The sequence below is a fragment of the Spermophilus citellus genome (genome assembly GCF_964194105.1).
Source record: "Spermophilus citellus genome assembly, chromosome: 3".
NCBI classification, from domain to species: Eukaryota; Metazoa; Chordata; class Mammalia; order Rodentia; family Sciuridae; genus Spermophilus; species Spermophilus citellus.
This window is the reverse complement of record NC_138184.1, coordinates 201,635,294-201,660,357: the sequence shown is the minus strand read 5'-3', so window position 1 is coordinate 201,660,357 and position 25,064 is coordinate 201,635,294. Positions and strand designations below refer to the sequence as shown.

The 25,064-nt window shown below is 37.3% G+C and overlaps 1 protein-coding gene across 4 annotated transcripts in view; it reads right to left on the bottom strand.

Annotated features, from left to right (window-relative positions):
- Positions 1-25,064, bottom strand: part of CDK6 (cyclin dependent kinase 6) — a 208,188-nt gene that overhangs the window by 127,309 nt on the left and 55,815 nt on the right. For all 4 annotated transcript variants that reach the window (XM_081288444.1, XM_081288446.1, XM_081288445.1 and 1 more), the window contains exon 3: positions 23,858-23,993. In XM_081288444.1, the coding sequence (XP_081144570.1) occupies positions 23,858-23,993 (136 nt within the window). The remainder of the gene's footprint in view (positions 1-23,857; positions 23,994-25,064) is intronic.

The following is a 25,064-nucleotide window of genomic DNA, read 5'->3' as shown; positions in this document are numbered from 1 at the left end:
AAAAGCACACAGGATCTTCCTTTATGTCATTAGAACACTGGACTTTGTGCAAAATACTTTACACATTTTAACTCATTTGACTATCTTGTGTTATGGGTAAGGAAACTGAAGCTCAGAGAAGCGAAGTGTCTTGCTCAGGATAACAACAAGGCTTCTGGCTGCCAGGGATGCTGGTCCCATCAAATCAGTAAAATGAAATAAACAGTGTCTCCTGGGTCTTGGATCTGTTAGCTATTGTCGTACTTCCCCAAATAGAAGGCAACCATATAACTACTCTATCCCATCACCCCTTCTGCATCCAGACCTACAGAATTAATGACTTAGTAGGAAATTGCAAGGAGATTTTTGTAATCTAAGAACAACTGAGAAAACAAAATATATGACAGCGTCCAAAACCAAACCTGAAATCCATCAGGGCAGGCATGCTAAACTCTCATTCCTATAATCCTGTTTACATTTTTGATCCCCCGAACCTCTTCTGAGCCTCCTTTATGTTTCACAGGGAACATGGGACTGCTCTGTAGCACTTGCTGTGCGTCCTGGAAGTTTCTGAAGGCACTCTACTGATTTTTAGACCTCTAGTGCTGTGATGGCACAGTGCTTCACATATAGATGTGTAGTAAATATTTGCTAAAGTGAATAAAAGTGTATGTTTATGTGATCTATATCCTTACTCGACCAATATAATAACTGCTGAAAATTACGAGGGAAACAGTATCAGGAGAATGAACTTGGACAGTACACGAGCATTACTGAAATAAAAAAGAGGTGGACAGGAAGCATTAGAGCTCTTCACAGGGAAAAAGAAATATACTTGAAATAAGGCTCCAGTGAAGAGAAGAAAATGTTAAGATTCCAAGTTCTAGCCAAGAAAACATGACTGATTCTGGGGTTAGGTCAGTGAAAATGAGGGTAAAGTTTAACATTGTTTTTAGAGGAATGTGCAAAGTAAGTATGGCAATTCATTCAAACCAGTGACAAAAATGTAAGTACAGTTCTTTAGAAGTCATACTTTCAAGCCTTTAAAAATGGCCTCAGGGTTGGGGATATAGTCTAGCATGCAGGAGGCCCTGGGCTCCACTCCCAGTACCACACACAAGCATAACACAAAGCCCTCCTCCAAAGAATGTTAAAAACGATTCTTCCAGTTTTGTCTACATTTCTAATTTTTAGATCTCACTAGATAAACTTTGTCAACTTTTTAAGATTTCTCTTTGGATTGGGAATGTGCTGTATTTAGAAACTGACAAAAATGAGTGAAATGAGAATGAGCTGAATCTATACAATCCATAAAAATATAGAGTCACAGTGATAAAAAACCTTATGGTTACAAGACATTTCTGAATAAAAGTAAAACGGAGAAATGTATTTATGTCACGTTGTGGGGGATGGATGTTTTTCGACCCTCCAGTCATTTTGGGGAACCTGATGGAACACTTAGAATGCTGGTTTGGAAAACCTGTCCTATTACATTTGCAATGTGAATTTCAAGTGTGTTCTAATTGGTTTTTATAAGACCTTCTATGGCTTAATCTATCTCTCACCAATGTAAAAATTTACCTGACATAAATGGAGTAAGAAAAAAAAGTTTGATAATATTTAATTATAGAGTTTATAATGGCTTATTATAACCATTCCTAGGTTTTGAGGCAGCGCGTGAAAAACCAGCTAAAACACCATAAGACGTATTTCCTATAGGGATATCAAGCTTGATCATCACAAAAGTCAACGGTAAAAATTACAGGCTGTGAGGCCTTCCTATTTTTTTTTTAATCAAAGGAAACAGATACAGGTTCTAACATTTATAAAACACTAAACAAAAAACATTTCAGAAGGGGTTTCTGGGCTGCTTGCAAGAACAATGTAAAATAAGAATTTCTTCAAAATACTAACATTCTATTTCCAGTAGCCTCTGGTAGGCTTTAATGATTCTCAAATAAAGGCATAAAATATCTAGTTGCAAACAAGAAAAACTGCTAAGAAGTCTAAAGGTGACGATGCATTTCTTACTTTAGATAATAGACTATTACTCATATTTTCAGAAGAAAAGGGATGTTTAGGACCAATTTTTGTCTTAATCTATGTGGGGTTCTAATTCATGATTGCATTAAATTTGATGTTATTCTTGCAGAATTTTAAAAAAGTCTGTGGGACAGGGGCTGGATCCTCCCACCAGAGAAAAGAGAACTTAGAGGGAGACTATCCTAATAAAGACTCTTTTTTTTTTTCGGTGACAAGGATACAGCAACAGCAATCATAAGTAGGTGAAAATTTAAAGATCTGTGAGTGAATATTACAAGTTTTAATCACATAGGCAGTTAACCTTTTACAGAGAAAAGAGGCTGTATCTTTGTATGCATATTGCATGTATGCATGATTGAGTGTACAGAAAATCTGCATAAATAAAGAATATATTCTCCTTAACTCTTGAGTATAATTTTAGAGGTACTAGGCAAACAACAACATATGTAATAATACACAGCCAATATCTAATGCACAGCTTTAATTTCCAAATAACAATAAAATTTAATGTATCTGTCTTAATTCCACTTCTGGATTTATTTTATATATTCAAGAGGCTTATGATAACTCAAATTATAAAAATAAATTATTTTAATGACCCAGAGGGCATGGAAATGTGAAAACATTTATATAAATAGGACTTACTCATTTAAAAGCACTGACAAAGATATATAAATTATATTTAATTCTACTGTAGTGACTTGAGATGAAAACAGTCTAATGGATTGTGCAAGAGTCACAAATCTACCTCCTGGCTCTTTACTTGTGTGAACCTGGGCAAGTCATTAACTAGCTATGCCAGCTGCCTCCATCTGTAAAACCAGGACAGTGCTCCTTCCCAACTGCACGAGAATTCCCAGCATGGCTCCGAGGAGTTTCCCTCAGAACTTAAATCTTTTTAAAAAGCCAAATCAAATCAATACATAAACATGGGGAAAACGTTAATACTCCTTAAACGTGCAGATGAGACAGTGTCTTGCAATGGCATTACAGAGGTTGAACTATTCCACTGTTCATGAAAATAGTCACGCTTATTGATTCACTAGGCTTGTGTCTACATGAGAGAGAACTCTGAGGGTAAACAGGGGATAAGTTCTTGGGAAAAGAATGCAGTGAGTCATTAGGAGTTGAAGTGAAATGAAATGCTACACCAAATCCTGTTGAAACTTCAGGACTTAAAATGAGAAGCTACTTTTTCCCATGAGAACTCAGCAATTATAATTTTAATGAATGCTAGGGAAAGATTTTCAAGCTCTTAGTTGACATGTTTAAACGAAAGTGTTTTCAGTGAAATAGGCCATTTTGAAAAATACAGTCACTATTAATTAATGGCAAAACTAAGAATTTTTATGGAATTACATAGGGACACATGACTACCCAAGCAGCTCATCATGATGGATGTTATTATTCGGAATACCACAGTAGTTAGTAATGATTCGGTGCCTTCCCATGAAGTTCAAGCCAATGTTTTTTGTCTAATTGGCTCATCATTGTTCATTAAATTGGTTTTTCTCTGCTATTCCGTTTCCAATCATCTGCTATTCTTCTGGAGTCTACATGATCTTCAGGTAAGTGCTTCATATGAAGCACGATTTTACAAGACAGATCCTGAAATCAGGCGTCAGAAACAATTTTGAGAAAATACCACTCTTTAAACACAAAGTGAGTAGGGTTTAGTTTGTAGGAAGACAGGAAGACCATCCTTTGAAACTGGTATATCTTATTCTAAATAGGGCCAACTAAAACTGGTGCTTCAGATTTACGGTTTTGACATCACAGCAGAAACTGACTGAGGCTCTTAGTGAAGACAGCTGCCTCTGCCCCAGATGTGTGGTTCCTTCCTACTTCCTACCATTACTGAGCTGGAGAATCCTTGGTGGCTGCTTGGATTGGCCATAGTCCTGTCCTGACTCAGCCCACGGAAGAACGAGGATGGGGCCTTGTATTCTCCTCTGCTTCACTGTGAAATCTCAGAGAAGCTGCTACCCTCAGAGGCTTGTGTTTTCCAGTCTGTGTAATGAGGATCTCTGATTAGAAGATGTCACAGGATGGGAGCAGCCCTAACATTCATCCTAGACAACATTTCCAAGATCTCCTTGGTGGCCATACCACCAATTCTTCCAAACGGGATGAGTTGAAATCTAGTTAATACGATACCCTGGGACTTCGATTCAATTGTCCTAGTAGTTACTTCTGCCCCCTCACTTAAAATTATTTTAAATGGGGCCAGAAACTTAGTAACATTAAGAAAGAACTCAATGAAATTCAAGTATGATTACTCCCTCCAGACTTGCCTTTTGGTACAATCATTCAAATCTATATCCTATACCCATCATTTCTGATCATTTTTAGATGTTTTGCCATTTTCATGCCCTCAAGGAAAAAAAGATGTTTTCAGAAAAGTAAGTTCCAAGTACAATCATGAACCCATTACCTGTCCGTGTTAAAACATGGTGAGGAACCATTCTTATCTACCCCCCACTTGCTAAACAGTTTTAATAACTGCTTTGTATGAGTAAGTTTCAACAAGCAATTTCACAGAAGTCCATCTCATTCATCTGTTCAGATTTTCAATTCACCCTAAAGCACAGTTTGGATAACAGCAGCTAAATCATCTCCGTCTTCAAAAAATAAAATCACAGTTTTAGAAGCTTCTATGTACTTAAGAGGTTTTTTTCCTTCTCATTTTGGATGGACTTTGTCCTCTGACACTGGTCCATGTTTCCCAAAGCCCTTATTTGTGCTTTCTAAAATCCACCATAGCTCCTGGTGGAAGATGGATTGACAGTCCTTTGTGGAAATGGAAGCCGTCTGGAGCCCACCAGTTTTAACTACTTCAGTTTGAACTGAAGAGGAGTTTATTGCCATTCTAGACCCCCTTCCCTATGGCAGTAAATTACCAATGATTAAAGAGCCCGTTTCCCCTCACCCTCTGCCCCACCACTTTTCTCTGCTCCCAGCAAAAACATAAAAACCATCCCCAAAGGACAAAACCTGCCACCAAGGCGGTGGTACTGTGGTAATTTCCCAAGGCATTATGATTGATAATGATCAGCAGAGCGTGGGATAATAGCTCCCCTTAATTTACCGGTCCCTTTGAAGGGTTAAAATATGGCAGATGTTGATAGCTGACACTCCTTGCTAACAGGAAAGACACATTGCGGTGGGGCCCCGTCTAGGCTTTCCCTTCCCCGCAGCTGTCTGTGTAGAGCTAATTGTATCCACTTGTTTAACCTCAGGGAACGTCTGGAGGGGACCCAGTGCCACAAGGGTACCTTTTTTTTTTTAACGGTCATTTCCTCTCTGGTGTAACTTGCATGACAGTATGTGACAAGCAGAAATTAATGGGGACACTGCTGTGCCAATTCCTCCTGAATTGCTGACACTGGCTACAGGCTGCCTGTTTGCCACCCAGCCAAGACCTCACATGAAACATGGCGAGGGGCCCACAGCTCTATTCACCAACAAGCCAGCTGGTCAGTGATGAGAGGAGCTGAAACAATGTGGTGCGCACAAACCAGGAAGAAAATGCTTTACAAACCAATTCAAATCAAGGAGGTGGCATTTGATAGGAGTTAATATGCTCGTTTATTTTCCTGAGTGGCAAAGTGCAGGACTCTGATCTCCAAATCTCTTGAGATATACGAAGTATACCTTTCCCAAGACCCTAAGGTATATGCTAGGAAAGGAGCATCATTCAGGCAAAAGGAAGCCGGGTGAGAGTCATCTCCAAGGAGGCTTTCCCAACAGCCACTTCCAGGAAGGCCTGGGAACCAACAGGGTGTCCTTCACTGTTAGCTAACTACCAGGGTGCTGCCCAGCTTAGAAATTCTATGCCTGGGTATCTCTTTCACTCTTTCTTGCACATACAAGTGCATATATGAGAACACACACAAAAGGACTTTCAGTTCAAGCCCCTTAATTGCCTGTAACATTCTGGGGAGTAAGCCCCAACCTTGGCAAGATCTACTTTCTCCTCTTAATATAATCAGGAATCAACTTTGGCTGGTGGTCACTTAAAGCAGTGGCTCTGTTATGGATTAGGTCCTGCTGATTTTCGGCACAGATGAACAAATAAAGGCATATTAAAAAGAAAAAAAAAAAAGAAAAAAGAAACCACAGTAGAAAAGTCACCTAACTATGATCCTGTATCCGATTCAAAAGTCAGACGTAAGGAGAAAAGATGGAAAGCTGTAATGGGAAAATTATACTGGTAAGAGTTTTATAACAAATTCAGAAAACTCTAAGGGCATTTTAAAAAGGCACAACAAAGAGGCTCCTCAATTTTGTGGCTGAGTGTGGCCTGCGGTGAAATTTTGGTGTGCTGAAGTAACGGATACTCTTGTATAAACAATAAATCTATTTGATTAATTTTTTTCTCCTGCTCAGTTTTAAAGTGTACCAGCTGATAAAAAAGGGATGTAGCCAGGTTTAGAGAAAATAAGGAAACAACAACTTGGGAATCTAGCAAAAACACAATTTTGTAGATTTTGGTCTAAATCATCTAGGTAGGCCTCTCTTTTGGGGAACACGAGGAAGGGGAATGCAAAACCTCGGGCAGCCAGGTGGACTCCTGGGAGAAAGAAGACAAGTGCTTCTAATTCCGCCCGAGGTGACTTTTCCAAGCCAACATCTGAGTGGCGCCCTCAGAATGGTCATTTTTTGGCCACAAAGAATTAGCTCTAGGGAAAGGTAATTCACCTATCCACCAAATGGAATTAAAAAAAGTCTTCAACTTAACTCAGGCAAGAAGCACAAGTCTAGAGAGGGAATCAACAGACTGGGCCCGCCTACCTCCACTGGATAAAGAGTCTGTGAATAGCTTTGGTGGATGAGCTGTTATTTCTGTAAATATAACTTGTGATCGATCTACCGAATTTATAAAAGGTTTGAATAACACTTCTAACTCAGAACCGAAACATAGGTCCAGAAAAAAAAAAAAAAAACACAAAGGAAGAAGTCATGGAAATAGAAACACTCTTTTCTTTTCTTAAACATATTTCTAAAATATACTAATAATGCAACCTGAGCCTTCTAAAATGTTCACTGCCAATATAGTCTTTAAGGATCTCTGCTTTCTGATAACAAAGGAATACTTCAATGAAAATTCAAACACTCCAAAGAGTGCTCAGAATGTACTGTCTAAATAATGGGTCCTTTTGGCTCAAGATCAATGTGGAAACATTAATAAACAGAAAACCCATTCAACTCCAGACATTTGCTCTTATGTGATAACTCAATGGATGGTCTGAATATAGATCTTTCAGGAATGATCGGCAATCGGCTGGGGTTGTGGCTCAGTGGTAGAGCACTTGCCTAGCATGTGTGAGGCACTGGGTTTGATTCTTAGCACCACATATAAATAAATAGATAAAATAAAGGTCTATCAACAACTTAAAAATATTAAAAAGAAAAAAAAAAAGAAATTATTGGCAAATGTTACCGAGTGCATGTGCAGGCTAAATCCTGAACAACTCCTGGCTTGAGGTGTAATGCCCACAGCATTGCGGTGGATGTGCAGCCCACGCCAATGGCTCCGGCGAGAGGTCTGCCATGTGGAGCTGGTGAGCACACTACCCAGGCATCCAGGGAAGTCACTGTACTGGGGGAAAGGCTAGAAGAGCTGGTCCAGCTGTGTGACCCAAATAGGCACTTCCCACATTGTTTCTGATTAGTGAAAATGTTATTTACATTTATGAATTTAGCTGCAGTTTACATTTCTGAGCTCCTAAGTTTTTCCAGACTATAAACATTCAATTTAAAAAATGCCAGAAAGAGTAAAAGAATTCTACTTATGGAATTTCATTACATGAATCCTTTTTAGAAATGCATATTTGTAAAACTAAACTGGGGATACTATATACTTATTAAAATAGCCGTCTCCTGCTCAAATGCCACACTGCAGTGGTCAAAAAACTGGCTGGCCTGTCAAAGGCTATCCATTTACCCACATGTTTTATTTGTGAGATAGGGAACCATGAATTGCATTTGCAAAGGTAATTCAGCAAGCAGCTGGATACAGCACATTTCCAGACTTTACAGTTCCTCTTGATGCTTCGTTAGGCCTCTTATCAGGACAAGAAGAATGGAGATCTCTGTTAGGGCTTTCCTGTGGCAAGTAAAATACAAGGCGATGATTTTCCAGTTCATTTCCTCTGGCAACATGCTCATCAATCACCAGAGGCTATGACTTTGTTGTTTTGGCTGGAGGAAAGAAAGCCCAGTGGTTTCTGTCCTAGTGAAATGGGACTTTCCTTAACCCACAGTTTAGGTTATCATCAGGGGTTTGTGTCCATCCATCCTAAGAGTATCTTCTAACAAGTTTCCAGTGCTAACCTAGAACACAGCAGTTTTAGCTACTGTGGACATGATTCAGTCTGGGTTAAAAGCTATTTTTTAATGCGTTTTGTGGTGCCGATTTTCTAAATGCAATAGGGAGACTACCAAAGCTGTGGGTATATATCTTCCTATGAGTGACACGTGCTCAGCAGTATTCATTTATCATTATCCACAGTGGCCTGTTTTCATCTCCTTGTGTTCAAAAGGCCATAATGGAGAGGGATAATGGACTTTAAGGCAAAAACCAAAAAAAAAAAAAAAAAAAAACCCACCAAAAAACCCACCTTAAATAATAACAAACATACATCAAATTTCCCTTTGTTTGGCGTCACTTATCCCCTTTTAGTTTTGAAGACTATAGGTTGCCTTTGAGCGGACTGTGCAGTTGTATGCAAATGTGTTCCTGTATGCACATGCATATGTTATGAAGGTTCTTTGGGTGCTGAGTCTCAAATATTTCACTTCAAGGAAAACCAGAAAGGCATCTGACACTCCTTTATTGAAAGAAATTTGTATTCATAATGTCTATTCATGGGCAAATCTCCCTGGACTGGCCAATCCAGGATTTGAAAAGAAATGTTTTGGTTTTGGCAGGCACAGAATAACATATACTTTCCTAAAAAGCTTTTGCTCAAATATATAGTGTAATTGTATGAGCTCCTTTAACAAGAACTCTAAAAGTTAATTAAAATAAAAAATACTGGAAACCTAGAGACTGTTAAAGAAACCTGTATCTGTGCCTGCCATTGTAGTAAAAATAGGCTTGTAACTCTATCTTACATGCAGACAATTAATTTAAAAGTTTGCTATTCACCCACAATAGCATCCATTTATAATCAATCCCATAGCCCAATTACATTATCTTATGGTAAATGGCCAGGAAGATTAAAGGAGATAACAACAGTTGTTTGTGTCAGTAAGTCTTAGAATCACATTTTTTTTTATTTCTAGTCCTTCAATGTTTGCTGTTTTATCAAAATCAATATCATCATCATCATCAAACATGTGCTGGACATTTTTAATGAACGCACATCGACTATTTTACAAAATCTTTCCTATTGTGGTGCCCACCACCAAAGAAGTGATAGCAAGTTGTTAATTCTTATGTTAGGCTACTAAGAAAAAAAAAACATCAAAGTCTCTGTAATAGAGGGCATTACCCATTAAAATGTGTGTTAAAACACCCTCTTGGATTAAAAAGATATTAGGCTGAATCATCTGAAATGGCCACTTTTGTAGGGCAAAAAAAATTTCACTATTGGGAATTTCACATGGTCTAATGTAGTATATGCTCAATCTAGACCAAAAATACAAACCCAAAATACTTCATTAGATACACACTATTAGTATTTTAGTATACAAATATTAGAAATATACTTCCAAATTGTAATTGTACTATATATGTATATAATTTGAATCACGTCTTTCTTTAGGCAATTATTCTTTAAATTGAAGGGTTTTTTTTTAAACAATCATTTGGTGGAGATGTATTAATTTTGTTACATGAATTTTTATAATTCATTTAATCATCTCTTATTGTGGTAAATTCTGATTTTTAACATGTGTCTCTATTTGTGAGATTATCTTCCCTGCAGTTCTCCAGTTATTCTGTGCATATGTAGGTCTTTGTGAATTTGTTTAATGTTCCTTATCCACTACATAACTGGGTAAACTACTTATGGAATTTCATTACATGGATACTTTTTAGAAATGCGTATCTGTTAAACTAAACAAATGGGTAATCATTCTTATTAGTTTGTAAAGGCTTTTTATATATTAAGGATATAAAGCCTTTGCCATATTTTCTGTATTTTGTCATTTGCTTTTATTTTATTTATAATATTATAAATTAAATATTTTAATGATCTACTCTATGAGCCATTTCCTTTGTGATATCTTATTTTTTACACATAAGAAAGCCTCTACTCTCAGATCTGGTTAAAAAAAATTGCTTTTATTATTCTACCCATTAAAAAAAAAGACAAATAGTAGCCCTCTCATACACACTTATCTTTTCAAAATATAAGTATTTGGGCTTTGTACAAATCATAAAAGAGGGCACTTACTTGGTATCCAAAGCTGAAAGTACTGTCTTCAACCTCCTAACCAGCTCTGAATGTTGCTAAATCGGGCCTGTTTCTAGCAAAATTTACAAGCAAACTCAGCTGTCTCTTTTCTAAGGAAAATTTCCTGCTGTACAAAGGGTTACCTCTGAACAGTATCTCCATTATTTCACCCATGACTCCATTCCTAATTTTCTGTTTTCTGGCAGCTGCTCTCCAACTTACAAATAATGTGTGTCTTTGTTTAGAGTTCCTTAAAAAAACTGTATATTCTAAATGTGGAAGAAAGCTCAATTTCTTTTACTTTGAAACCTGATAAATCAATAACATGAACCATATGTTAATTATGGAACTTGGTGATAAATAAAGTAAGAAGTCCTGTGAAACTGCGGTGGTGAAAGAGTTGGTGGAGCTGAAACAGAAAAGGAAAGGAGTCCTTTCTCTTGATGTGTGATGCTTTCATAAATCTCTCCCCTTGGGAGGATACCAAAATGCAACTCTTTTCTTAATTCATTCTCATGTCGTTTGCATTTTACTTTCTTCCAAGTTCCTAAGTGTTTTGGTCAAGATCTTCCAGCAGAGATGACATGCCTATCAAGGGCTGTCAGTATAGTGGCAATGCTTAGAACAGATGATGTCAAAGACAACTGACATGTATGTCCTTGTGTGTTGTTAATTGGGATTCATATAGTTTTCCACCAAAGGTATAAATAAATGAAGCCATCTTTAATGTTTGCTTGAAATACTAAAGGACTTGGGGTTTACAAGATAAACTGACTCGATCAGAGTAATAATCACAAGGGGGAGAACAAGAGTTGTTAATGTAGTATTTCAGATACTTATACATCAGTTATGTGCTTTTTGTTAAATTACTTTTGGGTAATTCCTTTAGGTATGGGTGGTGGTGAATTTCTCTGCTCCAGGTTTGAATATTAACATGTGATATATTAGAAGATTGAAATGTCAACAAGGAATGTTTCAAGTGTCCGCTCCATACTAAATCGTGTTCATAGAATTTTTTTTTAAATTTTTAAATAAAATATTTTATTGTGGTAAAATACACCTAAGATAAAATTTGCCATGTTGGGCTGGGGATGTGGCTCAAGCGGTAGGGAGCTTGCCTGGCATGCGCGGGGCACTGGGTTCAATCCTTAGCACCACATAAAAAATGAAAATAAAGATGTTGTGTCCACCGAAAACTAAAAAAAAAAAAAAAAAATTAAAAAATTCTCTCTGTCTTAAAAAAATATGCCATCTTAATGATTTCTAAATGTACAGTTCAGTGGTATTAAGAGCATTTATATTATTGAGCACCCATCACCACCATCCACCTCCAGAATTATTCTCATCTTGCAAAATTGAAGCTCCATGCTCATTAAAACAGTAACTTCCTATTTCCTGTCCTTCCCAAGTCCTGGTAATCAATTCTACTTTCTGTCTCTATGAATTTGACTAAGTTCTCACATACACAGAATCATACAGCATTTGTCCTGTTGTGACTGGCTTATTTCATGTATTAGAAGAATGTCCTCAAGATTCACCCGTGTTGCAGCGTATGTCAGAATTTCCTTCCTTTTCACAGCTGAGTATTATTCCATGGTTTCATACAAACATTTTGTTCATCATTCACCTGCAATAGAGGCTTGGTTGCTTCCATGTTTTAGCCATCGTGAATAATGATTCCAGGAACATGGGTGTTTAAACGTCTCTTTAAGACCCTGCTTTCAATTCTTTATCTTAAATTGAGGTTAACTATTTCAAGATCAATCTATACCTGACTGTTAAAGGGAGACTTGACCTTCAATGATGTAGTTCCTAAATTTAATTCATAGTGAGACCCATGCCTTGCAATCCCCAATCTCTGCTGTGTTCTATTTTAGCTTTCTAATCTAAAAGTGGTGTGACTATACTTCAGGAGAATGATAAATATTTTCTTTGGTTTTGTCCAAGGAAGGAAAAATTAACAATTATGGTCAGGAATGGCAGTGAAAATGGTAAATATAAAAAAATCAACAAAGCTATGTACTTGTAGAAGGCTTTAAATCACAACTAGGAGAAAACTAGATTTTGGGCACTCATGGCTTCTAATATATAAGCCTCAAATAGAGTACTGTGTTTGGCCACATTGATGTCAGCACTAAAGCCTACGACAACAATTCACTTAGATTTCATAAATTACAATAACTACTCTTTTCCCCACCTATTAAAAAAAGGGTAAGAATTTTGACCAATCACACTTGCAACTCTGGTAACAGTTTACTAATTAAGACCACAGGGAACTGTGAAAACATAAGCATATAGGAAACAAAAAGCATCTTTCAAAGGTCAAATCATAATACATCATGAATGCTTTTTTAAAGGATGGATTTCTGGGTGGCTTAAGAAGTTTTAGTTGGCATTCTCATATTTCTAAGAATGTTCTCTTTAATTCACATCTCCTACTAATGAGTTAAAATTTTCCAACGGAACATCTTAAGTAATAAATCTTCAGTGGTAAGGAACAAGTTTCATAGATGCAGATGACTTTAGTTAAAATGCCACACCTGACCTCATCTGGGCTGAGATGTTAGCCTTCTGATCTGGGGCAGCCTGTGCACAGAGACTATTCAAGTGCTCAGAGTCACCTCAGAACACAAGGTGGGCATTTTCCATTTCCAAGTTGTGTCCTATGTCAAAATGTAGAGGAGTATTTCTTGAACTCACTGTCTACAAATGTCACCAGAGGGTACTTATTAGAAACTCCCTCCTGAGATTTATGTTTGGGAAGGGGAGATTAGTTAGGGCAGGGCAGTCATTTTGAGATGCAGGGGATTCACTGACCACAATTGAAGAAATGTGGCATGGCAGAGAAACAGCTGTAGAAACAGACCATAATGTTTACCTGAGTCTTAATCAGTCTTTTATTAGTGGTGCATTTTTTTCAATATCTATTAGGTTTCCTATATTTCCCAGTTTCTAATTAAACCATGCAATGACAGCAGCTGCCGGGTTTTTCCAGAGATTTGAATTATGTTTGGTCATTTCCAGTATTCAAGGAATTCTCTTTTACTATTTAAGATTTTATTTTTTAAAAAATATTTATTTTCTAGGTTTAAGTGGACACAATATTTTTATTTTACATTTATTTGGTGCTGAGGATCAAACCCAGTGCCTCATGCATGCTAGGCAAGCACTCTACCACAACCATACTTAGAAAGTATGAGCCACAACCCCAACTCATACTATCTAAGACTTTAAATGTCACAGTGTCCTGATATTTAGCAAAGCGTCCTTGTTTAAATACATAAACCCAAATTCAGGCCAAATTCTCCTCACTTGATTTACCACGGGAGTCAATAATTTTGAGAATTTTACTCTTACACAGTGACAGTGAAGAAGAGAAAGAGCAGAATGATAGTAACTGCAACAGCATCTCATGCTGGAGACATCAGATTCTTCTAATTGGCACCACTGGTTTAAAAGGCTCCATTGTACAACCTTTTGTGAAAGAATTTATTCATCCAACAGATATATACCATCAATAATTATTTTCTTAATTGCAGTGAAAAGACTTGATTGATCTTTTCTACCTTGCTTAGAAATGAGAAATAAGATCCGATTTTAAGTAAATGATAGATCCATCTTCTACATGTCTGTTCTTAACTTAAAATTCAGTAATGATAATATTGCAAATTGTTAGTAATTGTCTAGTAATATGGTGTTTTTTCAAATTCAAAATTTCATAATACATGAGTATGTGAAATATCTGGGCAAGGATGATAAAAATCCAAATGAATAACTATGGAATAGTATTTTAAAGTAGATAAAAAAAAAATTCAGCCAGGCATGGTGGTGCATGCCTGTAATCCCAGTAACTCAGGAGGCTGAGGCAGGAGGATTGCAAGTTTGAGGCCAGTCTCAGCATCATAGTGAGCCACTAAAGCAACTTAGTAAGACCCTGTCTCAAAATAATAAATAAAAAGGCATGGAGCTATGGCTCAGTGGTTAAGTGCCCCTGAGTTCAATCCCTGGTACAATCCCCCCTCCCCCCCACAAAACCCCAAACCAATAAATCAACCTTTTAATGTTTCTACTTCTCATGGTGCAGAGGGGGAACACCTTTGCATACAATGGTGGATGTTTGGAAAGTAATCTTTTTATTAAAAAATGTAAGCTGGACATGGTGGCACACACTTGCAATCCTAACGACTCAGGAGGCTAAGGCAGGAGAATCACAGGTTCAAAACCAGCCTCAGCAACTTAGTGAGGCCCTATGCAACTTGGTGAGACCCTGTCTCAAAATAAAAAAATAAAAAGGGGCTGTAGATATGGCTCAGTAGTTAAGTGTCCTGGGTTCAATCCCTAGTACAAAAACAAAAACAAATGTGTAAATAACAAGATTATCTGTTAGATATATACTTCTGAGAAATAAGGTCAAGATTCACAGCATTGGGCTGGGGATGTGGCTCAAGCGGTAGCGCGCTCGCCTGGCATGCGTGCGGCCCGGGTTCGATCCTCAGCACCACATACCAACAAAGATGTTGTGTCCGCCGAGAACTAAAAATAAATAAATAAATATTAAAAATTCTCTCTCTCTCTCTCTCTCTCTCTCTCTCTCTTTAAAAAAAAAAAAAAAGATTCACAGCATCATTTCATCATTGGCGTTGATTTCCCATTTTTAGTAAAAAAACATGTTTTTTACATGAATCCTGAAAAAAATAATTTTTAGAATTTAGTTAAGAACTATATTAAAGAACAAAATGATTTATAGTTCTAGTGGGGAGAAGTTATTGGTTTTAGATTATATCTGTTTTATTTAATTTTGGATTCTGTGGTGCTGAGAGCTCTACCACTGAGCTAACTCCTCAGCCCCTGGGTTATACCTAACCCAAGTCAATCAAGGAACTTCTTAGCTACCATATGGATAATCCCAGAGACCCTGCCCACTCTAAAGAACTGAATGTGCAAGAGCAAAGTGGATGTGATGAGGTATGACATCCTCTGTCTTATTTTTCTTAATATAATTAAAAAAAATTTGTCCATGAAAAAGTACCATTCCCTTGGGGATATTGAGATGTACATTTCAGAGTTAACGACAAGGTTAGCGCCTAGTAATTACAAACACAAGCCTCTGTTCCAGGTAGTGTGCTGGTCTTAGGAATTCTGCAAGAAACTGGAGTTCTGACTTCGAGTCTCTTACTTTCTAGTTGGGAAAGATAAATAACAAACATTAAAAAATAAACAATATAACTTCAGCTATGAAGAAGATAAAATAGGATAATATGGTGTAATGTAATAAAGTATAAGTAGATGTGAAGCTACTGCTGAGAAAGTCAGAGAGGGAATGGGGAGGATGTAATAGGAGCTGGGAGGTGCAAAGCGTTCCAAATTGGATGAACAGTAGGAATATGGAGTCTGAGCTGGAAGCATGTTGGAAGACCAGTGTGGCTGAAAGACAACAAACAAGGGGAAGGACAGGGGTAGACCAGAGTGGCAAGCGGGCGGGGAACACTAGATGAAACAGGACTTCTGACATTATCCTATAGGCCACGGGAAAAACCACGTAGCTAAATTTTCAGTAGGGGAGTGACACAATTTTACTTGTGCTTTAACCAGGTCCCCCTGGTTGCTTTATGGAGGATGGTCCACGAAAGGGCAGGAACAGAAGCAGCTTGTTGTTTGATGGGCTGGTCTAGAGTTCTAAGTAATGAAGAAAGAAGAGAAGTCGCTGGATTGGGGATTATCTTTTGAGGATAAAACCAAAAGTACTTACTGATGGAACAGATGAAGACTAAAGGAAAGCAAGAAACCAAGAACCATTCCTCAAACTGGGGAGAGGATTCCTGGCCAATGTTTAGGGAGTGAGGTGTCAAATGGTGGGTTAACTCTACACAGGGAGAGCGCAGGGAAACCACCATGCTGGATGGAGGATCAATGTCTGAAGATTCTTCCCTGAACTAACAAGCTGGGCATGAAGGTGTGGACAAGGAAGAGAAGAGGTTTGATGGTAAAGCTTCAGATGTTCTAACGTGTAGCAGAAGAAAAGGAGATGCAAGCAGGGAGCTTAAGGACACGTTGAATTCAGATGAGGAATAGCCCTCTTCCATGCAGAACACCCCTCTGTTATCTGTCACCATGGTGATACAGATGGAGTATACACCGCCTCTAACTTTCTAATGAACTCAATAAAAAGATTCAATGCCTAAGGTGAGGAGGCAATTTCTAAAGCAGCCCAACTTATCTGCTATTAGTTTAATCTGCAAAGTGTCATTTGTCTCCTTAGTGAGTCAGTATTTGTTTTAGTGACTCAGTCTTATGGCACCTTTAGAAAGACACTTTTTTTTTTTAACCCTTATTTCCTGTTTTGGGGGGGGGACAAACCACCAAATAACTCTGTTATGGTTTATAATAAGAATATCATGTATTTGCATAATTTTGTTCTCTTTCCCTCTAGATATTTTCAGCTACTACAAAGAGCAGGGAGTTTGCATAACATTTGTTTCTGGGAGAGTCCTCAAAATCTGGATTGCCTTGAATAAATCCCTTGAGTTACAGAAAGTTTTCACTTGGCGTGAAAGGTACTAGAAAATACAGTATATTTGTTTCTGATAGTAGAGGGAACAAACGGAAATTGCTAGTATGTGACTGAAAGATTACACAACTGAAGAGTTTATTTCTCTCTGGGCTTAAGAATTCAGAAGTTTCAATTACTGCAATTTTTACAGCTCAATTTTTTTTTTTACAGCTTATTCACTCTATATTTCCTCCTAAATTTGAAGTAAACTCAATGTTGACTTGCTGGTCTTCTAATCACTTTTCCTATTCTAGTTGATGGGCCAGTGTTGGCACTCCTTTAACTTGATCTACTCTCAGACTAGCTGCTGAAATTTTTTGATTAGTTACAAATATGATATTCTTCTTCCTCAAAACAACAACAACAACAACAAAAACCAAAACTGGGGTATGTGCAGGGTGGGGTAACAGGGCAAGGTTGTGGTTTGTGTGGAGAAAACATTTCTTTTGAGTCAAAAGACTATATTCAAATTAACTTTCCACAAAACATCCGTCCTGGTAAAATCTGGATGTCTGCTTTTAAAAAATCAAAATGTCTTTAAACACATTAATAATACACTTTTTATAAGGCATTGTAAGAATATAGAATGTGCATAAATGCATTAGATAAAGAAGATAGCCGGGCACAGTGGCACATGCCTGTAATCCCAGCAGCTCGGGAAGCTGAGACAGGAGGATCGCGAGTTCAAAGTTAGCTTCAGCAATGGCGAGGTGCAAAGCAACTTAGTGGGACCCTGTATCTAAATTAAAATACAAAATAGGGCTGGGGATGTGGCTCAGTGGTTGAGTGTCCCTGACTTCAATCCCCGGTATACCCCCCCAAAAAAAAAGATTATAATAAACAATCTTATAAAATGCTACAGTCATGTAGAAGGGCAGTAGAAATAAGATGAACGAATCTTGGGACTCAGGAGGGAAAGCCTAAAGCTGAGGACTGAAGAATAGCAGGGCAGGCACAGCCAAGGGATGTTGAGAGAGGGGCAGAGACTAAGAGTGGGGATGGTGGGCACAGTGGGGCAGGGAGGCGGGTGGGCACAGGGAGAGTGAGGGGAAAGGATATAGGGAAGGTAGGTTGTTGAGTATCAAGAAAGAAAGAAACTGGGAAACCATGGTGGCGAGATAAAAGGCTTAAGAGATCCAAATGTACTGCTGGAGTGAGTTATTTTAAGTAAAACTGTTGTAAACCCAGGCCCATCTTACAGTAAAAGTGGCATGACTGACCAGTGAGGTTAACTAGTATTATTACAATGCTCCACTATTAAAAGAAATTTTATTAAACAGTCCTATCAGGCATCTTTTATACATATATTTTCTTTGAAATTTTTCTGTTACTATGAAAAGGACTTTGTACCAGGAAAGAGGTGTGTGTGCATGTGTGTGTGTGTGTGTGTGTGTGTGTGTGTGTGTGTTTAAAAACATGGTCTAGTCAATTAATCCAGTCATGATATTAGATTGAAAAAATTTCCTTCCAAGATCTTTATCGTTATTATGGAGTATTTGTTCTTTGATTTTCTTGCCTTGTTTTTGGGATCACCTTATTATGCAACATCTGCTCTGAATTTCAAATGTGATAAACAGAGTATGAGTGTTGGTGGCAGATGGCTAATGACCAGCAGTGACAGGGCATTCAAGCCTGCCTTGTTTTCTGAGAAGCGATATTTTCATGTTAATTTGCTCTGTGTCCTGCAAAGATGAGACAAATCACCTGCTCCTAATTCAGGCAAAGTGGAGACCACCAGGAGCCCAGGGGGCCCGTGGCTTGGTTACTTTAGGAGTGACAGGAAGGGAGGATCTGGGAGACTTTCCTCACCCGCAGTACAAGGGACAGGGCAGTCACTTTGCATTATGTCAAATCAAGAAAGATGAATCGGCCCTGGGCATCCCATACTGACATCAGAGCCCCTGTTTACTGCAAGCAGATATTAGTCATGAAAGCAGATATTTCCCAGAGGCACAAAACAGGTGCTATTAAGAGTGTGTGTCAGTCTCTGCTATCTGGGTTTTGTAAAACAAACCTAATAGTACATTTTATCTCTTACTGAAAATATCAGAACCAACAGAAATCACGAAGAAACATTTCCATTGAAGATAAAATGAAATCTAATCTACAGAGCACACGACCCACACAGACACATGAACCTTGAGCCTTCTGGGCCCTCTCAAGCTCTATGGAGTAATTTATCATAGGGCTACACAGACGTGATTTTTATTCAAAATTGAATCATGAAAAGAGGCCACATGGTTTTGAGCTGAAAGAGCCCTGTCCTATTTCAGAGAGGCCTCTGATTTGTGTGACCTTTCAGTGCTTCAAACTTGTGAAATTACAGCGCCAGTTTTATCAAACATGTAACATGCAGAGAATGTCCAAGGACAACTAGGTAGGTTCCCAGAGAGTTTATGAGATGGTTGATAGCACAGGTTACACCCTAGGAAAGATACCATATTTACTGTACGGGTAACTGAGCAGTTCAGTAAACAGGAGCATTCTGTTCTTTACCTGGCAGCCTCTCCGCAGATTTAATCTGTCATATAGTTCTTTTTCTGGGTAGCAGCTCCAAATGACTAAGGAAAACGGTGAGGGAAAAAATTTACAGTTCTTTCTGACCCTTTCTTATAGGGTGGGAGATAGAAAAAAAATGAAAGCTTTTTAGAATGTTTTAAAATAAAGCCCCTTACAAATGGAAGGTGATATAAAAGCAGATACTCCAAACTTATCATAAACTCTAAAAGGAAAAAATAATACAGTTGTTAAGGTGTCATTTATTACCTTATCAGTTTAAGAGTGGAAATCATGGGAGACTGTGTTAAACCTCAAGTGATATAAAAATACTAAAGATGGCCCTGAACTCCTCTATCTATAATTGAACAAACCCAAAGACAATATTCTAAATCAAAAAGAGGAAAGAAAGCAAGATATGTCAATCATCAGCCTATGAGGCAGCATGAGAATATCTGCTGACTTCACAGGCTCCTTTATCCAAATGTCACTGTCAACCAAGAATGGGTGAATCTCAAGGACATCACGAACAGAGATCAAAGAATGTGATTCGAACCTCAGCATGAAGTATGAATGGGATGTGCACATGTGTTTGTTTATTTAGAATGGGTGTCTTCAAAACTGATTTTGTTTTATTTTTAGGAGCTTCTTCACAACAATGTTCAGCTCAGTCCTGCACCCTTAACTTGTTTTATCAAAGTCTAATATGAGCACTGTGCAGTATGGGATTTCCTTGATGAGTTAACTCAGCTATCGACCTCCACAAATACTTAGGGCTTCAGGTATGTCTATGTCTTTTTATTTTCTGATATTAAAGCATTTGAAACTGTCAGATGATAATCTGTAAGCCCACCATGAGTTATTCTTACTAATAAACATGTGGATGAAATGGTAAACAAAAGATTTTCCCCCTATAATATCTTGTATTATACATACTATGGTTATCCAACTTCTAATGCAATTTGGCCCTGAATGGGTACTAGAATATCCTGAATTTCAGTGGCCAGTTAACGGTAAACGGTGCCACAGAAAACACAGCTGGTAGAAGAAAATTCCCTCAGCTGTGTTAAAATATTTTACATTCTTATAATTATTTTGACAACAGGAGATGTTCCAATATGTGCAAGACAATGTCAATACTTATATTTGGGTCCTTTGAAAAAGATTTTAGGAAGTATTTTGATACCATAATGCAGAGAGAATTGTCAAAAACAGGACTTCTGATTAATCATCCCTTAAGTTAGTAAAAAAAAATGTTAAATTAATCATTAATACTCAAATTAATCACTGGAACTATTGGACCGTGGTTATATTTTATTTTAAAAACATCAATACATTATTAAATATAAACTATTAACTTTAAATAACCAGAACCCCTTGCCCTCATCACCATTCTGGCCAGCTAATTTGGTCTCCACGGGATCAGTGGGAGTACGGACCCTGATGGCAGAAGAAATTTAACAGCCTCCAAGAGAATCTCCTGTTAACACAGAATGAAGTGACATTCCCTTTCCCTGGAGATAGAAGGAAAAACTTGCAAAAACGTTTAACAAGTCATTTTGTTCAAAAGCTTCTAATAATAACCACCTCCTGATACACACCCCAATTCCCAGCTCAGTCATTCCCTTATTCCTCCCCTATATCTCCCTTTGGTGACCACCCTTTTGCCTGTTCCTATTATTTATTTTGGTAGTCTATTTAAACTACTGGAAGTCATTTTAAAAATAATTTTTAAATAGTTATATCTAAGAATGTTTCTTACTTATTGAGTACCTACATGTATAAATCATTGTGAATGGCATAGTCATGACACAAGAATGCATGAATAGGTAAGATGTGTACATAAGTAATCACAATTAAAGGTACAAAACAATAAAGAAGTAGAGATATGCAGGACAAGTGTCATAAGGCACATGAGATGACATCCAGGCATAAGAGATGATCAAATGGTATCTGGGGTGGGCCTTGAAAAATTTAAGCAGACAGTTATTGGTGGGGGGAGCAAAAGAAATGTCATAAGAAAGAGGGCCATCAAGATAGGAAGTCACGCATCACACACTAGGAGAACCGCAATTAGTCCAATGTGATCAGAAAACAGAACACAAGAAGGGACAGGGCTTGCTCTGCATGCTGAACACGAGTTTTTGACAAGCTCATATAAGAAAGAAATGAAGCTACAGGGATGCCACAGACCACCAGAGGAAAAAAGGGGTGGCAGAGAGAGAAGGGGCCAAGAGCATGTGATAAGGAACACCAAAATTCAAGAAGCTTTAATGTCCTTGCAACTGCTCAGGAAGAAACGGGACCACTGATGAGCACCACATTCTTTTGTGAATGCCAGATGGGAGGAAATATACTCTGTTATATCTGAAGAATAGTTATATCTGAAGAAAGCATAAGAATGTATCTTACTCCTTTGTCTAAAATCAAATAAGTCATTTATTAGATTAAATGCTAAATGTATCAATCTCTGGGAACATCATCAAGCTGTCACTCAAAGACAATTCTTACTCTGTTGAGAACAATTACTTCCATATATTAACTCCTATCTAAAATGATGTTGAAATCAGTAAAACCACCATGGAAAACTTTATGGAGATTCCTTAAATGACTTGGAATGGAACCACCATATAACCCAGCTATCTCTGTCCTTGGTATTTATCCCAAGGAACTCAAATCCACAAATATAGGCTCTCACCAATGTTTATAACAGCACAATTCACAATAGCCAAGTTATGAAACCAGCCTAGATATCCGGATATGAATTAAAAAAATGTGGTATGTATACACAATGCGGTATTACTCAGCCATAAAGAAGAATGAAATTATGGCATCTGCTGGTAAATAGATGGATCTGGAGAACATTACATTAAGTGAAATAAACCAGATTCAGAAAGTCAAAGGTCAAATGCTTTCTCTCATATGTAGAAGCTAGAAAGAAGTAAAAAAAAAAAAAAAAATTAAAAAGTGGGTGGGGAATCCGAAGAAAAAAAAGGGAGAACCATAGAGAAGTGGAAAGATATTGAGGGTGAAGGAGGAAAAATGGGAAAAGGAAGGAACTGCAGGATAAAATTGACCAAATTATGCTATGTACATACAGGAATATACCACAGTGATTTTCACCTTTATGTATATCTATAAAACACCAATTGAATAAACAATAAATAAAGGAAGACCTGTAGAGCAGAAGAAGGGGGTTAGGAGATAGAAGGAGGGGAGAAAAAGTGGAAGTTCTGGGGATTGGAATGCAGCTAATTATATTCCGAACACATGTGAATATGTCAAAATGAACCCCACCATTATGTATAACCATAATGCACCAATAAAAATGTTAAAAGTAAATAAATAAAATAATGCTGAGTTCTATAACTCATTTTTAAACAATGAATGATGAGCTAGGGAGTCTGTTTAAAGAAGCCACCTAATTCACATAGACAAAAAGGTGTGAATGAAGACCTCTCCATGATGTGCACAGACCTACTGGGAAAGTCAGGTACAGAGAACACAAGTTGGGACCAATAAAACTTTATAAGCAGCTTTTCCCATTAGACATAAGAGAAAAAGAAACTTGTAGTCAATACACTGCATCTGGCTTACTGACCTGAAGGGGCAGAAAGTACGTCTTATTCATCTTTACACTCTAGGAGTTTGGCATATAACCTGGCACTTGGTCTTTCTCTGAATGAGAAAAAATATGAAAGAAAAAAAGAGCCCCAAACCAGTAATTCAGCTTTACATAATATAGGTATGTCCTATAATCAGTATACAACTATAACATACAATGTGCTAATGAATGATGTTTAAATTATGTCCCTCAGAGGCCATGGACCACCAGAAAAAGATTGAGCTATATTCACTACACTACACAGATAAAGTACAAATAGATATTTTAAATAACTTTAAAATGCATTAAAACTGAAGGATTATGGGGTTGGAGTTGTGATTCAGTGGGAGAGCACTTGCCTAGAGTTTATGAGGCACTGGTTTCAATTTTCAGCCCTGCATATAAATAAATAAAATATAAAGATCCATCAACAACCAAACAAAATTAAAACAACAACAACAAACTGAAGGGTTAATTTCACTTCACCCTAAAATTAATAAACTGAATTTCACCCCATTCTTTGAATATCCCAGTCTTTTTGATATTCAAAGAACCAGATTATATCCCATTCTTTTAATAATTCTCTTACTTGATATTTTAATATATACTTGATATTTTATTATCAAGTATATTCTTGATATACTCTCTTACTTGATATTTTAATCATGTACTGAGATCCAAGAGCTCTAATTGTAGCAATTTTTAGAGGGAAAGAATTTAATTGCTAAATAGACTATAACCATGGACTGCCTGACCAGGCAGAAAGATGATTCTCTGTACCTTTATGGTTTCTGTGGGCACTCCAGGCTCCGGAACTTTATCCAGATAAGTGGTCAAGTCTTGATCAACGTGTTCAAACACTAGTGTTAGTTTGGTTTCTCTGTCTGTTCGTGACACTGTGCACACATCAAACAGCCTAGAAGAAAAAAGGAAGAGACATAAGTAGGTGAAATGAGCAAAAAAGCTAGCTGTATGTCTTACACAGATTCCTGTTTCATCTTATAAGAAAAAAAGCCACACGGAGAAAAGGCCAGTGTTGATTGTTCCTTGGGATAGTGACACAACCACGCCTGGGAAAACAAGTATGATAGAATATGGACAGCCTTCAAATTATCTCCCTGGAAAGGGCATAAGTTCTTTAAAAGTCTTAAAATTCAAATATCCTGTTAATCAATACTGAAATTTTAAAAAGTCACTCTTTAAAATTTTCGTTTTCAATTTACAGATAATAATTGTATATATTAATAGGGAATAATGTGAAGCTTTGATATTCTGGTGAATTATTACACACAACAGAGAATTATAATAATGCACTGTATATTTCAAAATGACTGAAAGAGCAAATTTTAAATGTTTTTCACCATAACATATGAAAAATATGTGAGGGTTTGTTAATTAGCTCGATTACATCATTCCACAATATAAACGATGTGAAATTTCAAAGTTTCTATTTTTTGAAGGAAAAAACCTGCATTGGTTAACTATAGTGCCCTTAAATGATAAAAACACAGGTTAACAAATATAATTAATTATCTGTTTGGATAAACACATCCAATTTTTTCCCATTAAAAACCTTACAACTAATTCAAAATTTAAGTTTCAAGAACAACAAAAAGGGCTTCTGTAAAATATAAGTCAGACTATCAGGGAAAGAGAATGGGATGGGGGAGGAGGAAGAGAGGCCCCAGGGAAGGCAAACAAATACATGCATGATGTACAAAACCTACTGATTTGTACAGTTAACATGACTAATTATAATTACTAAGGAAAAGCTAATAAAATGCTATTCATATTATTTTTTCATTAAAAATACTGAACAAATACTGGGGCTGGGGTTGTGGCTCAGCGGTAGGGCGCTCACCTACCATGTGCGAAGTGCTGGGTTTGATCCTCAGCACCACATAAAAATAAATAAATAAAATAAAGGTATTGTGTCCAATTACTACTAAAAAAAATTTGAACATCCTCTTCAAAGAAACTAAATTTT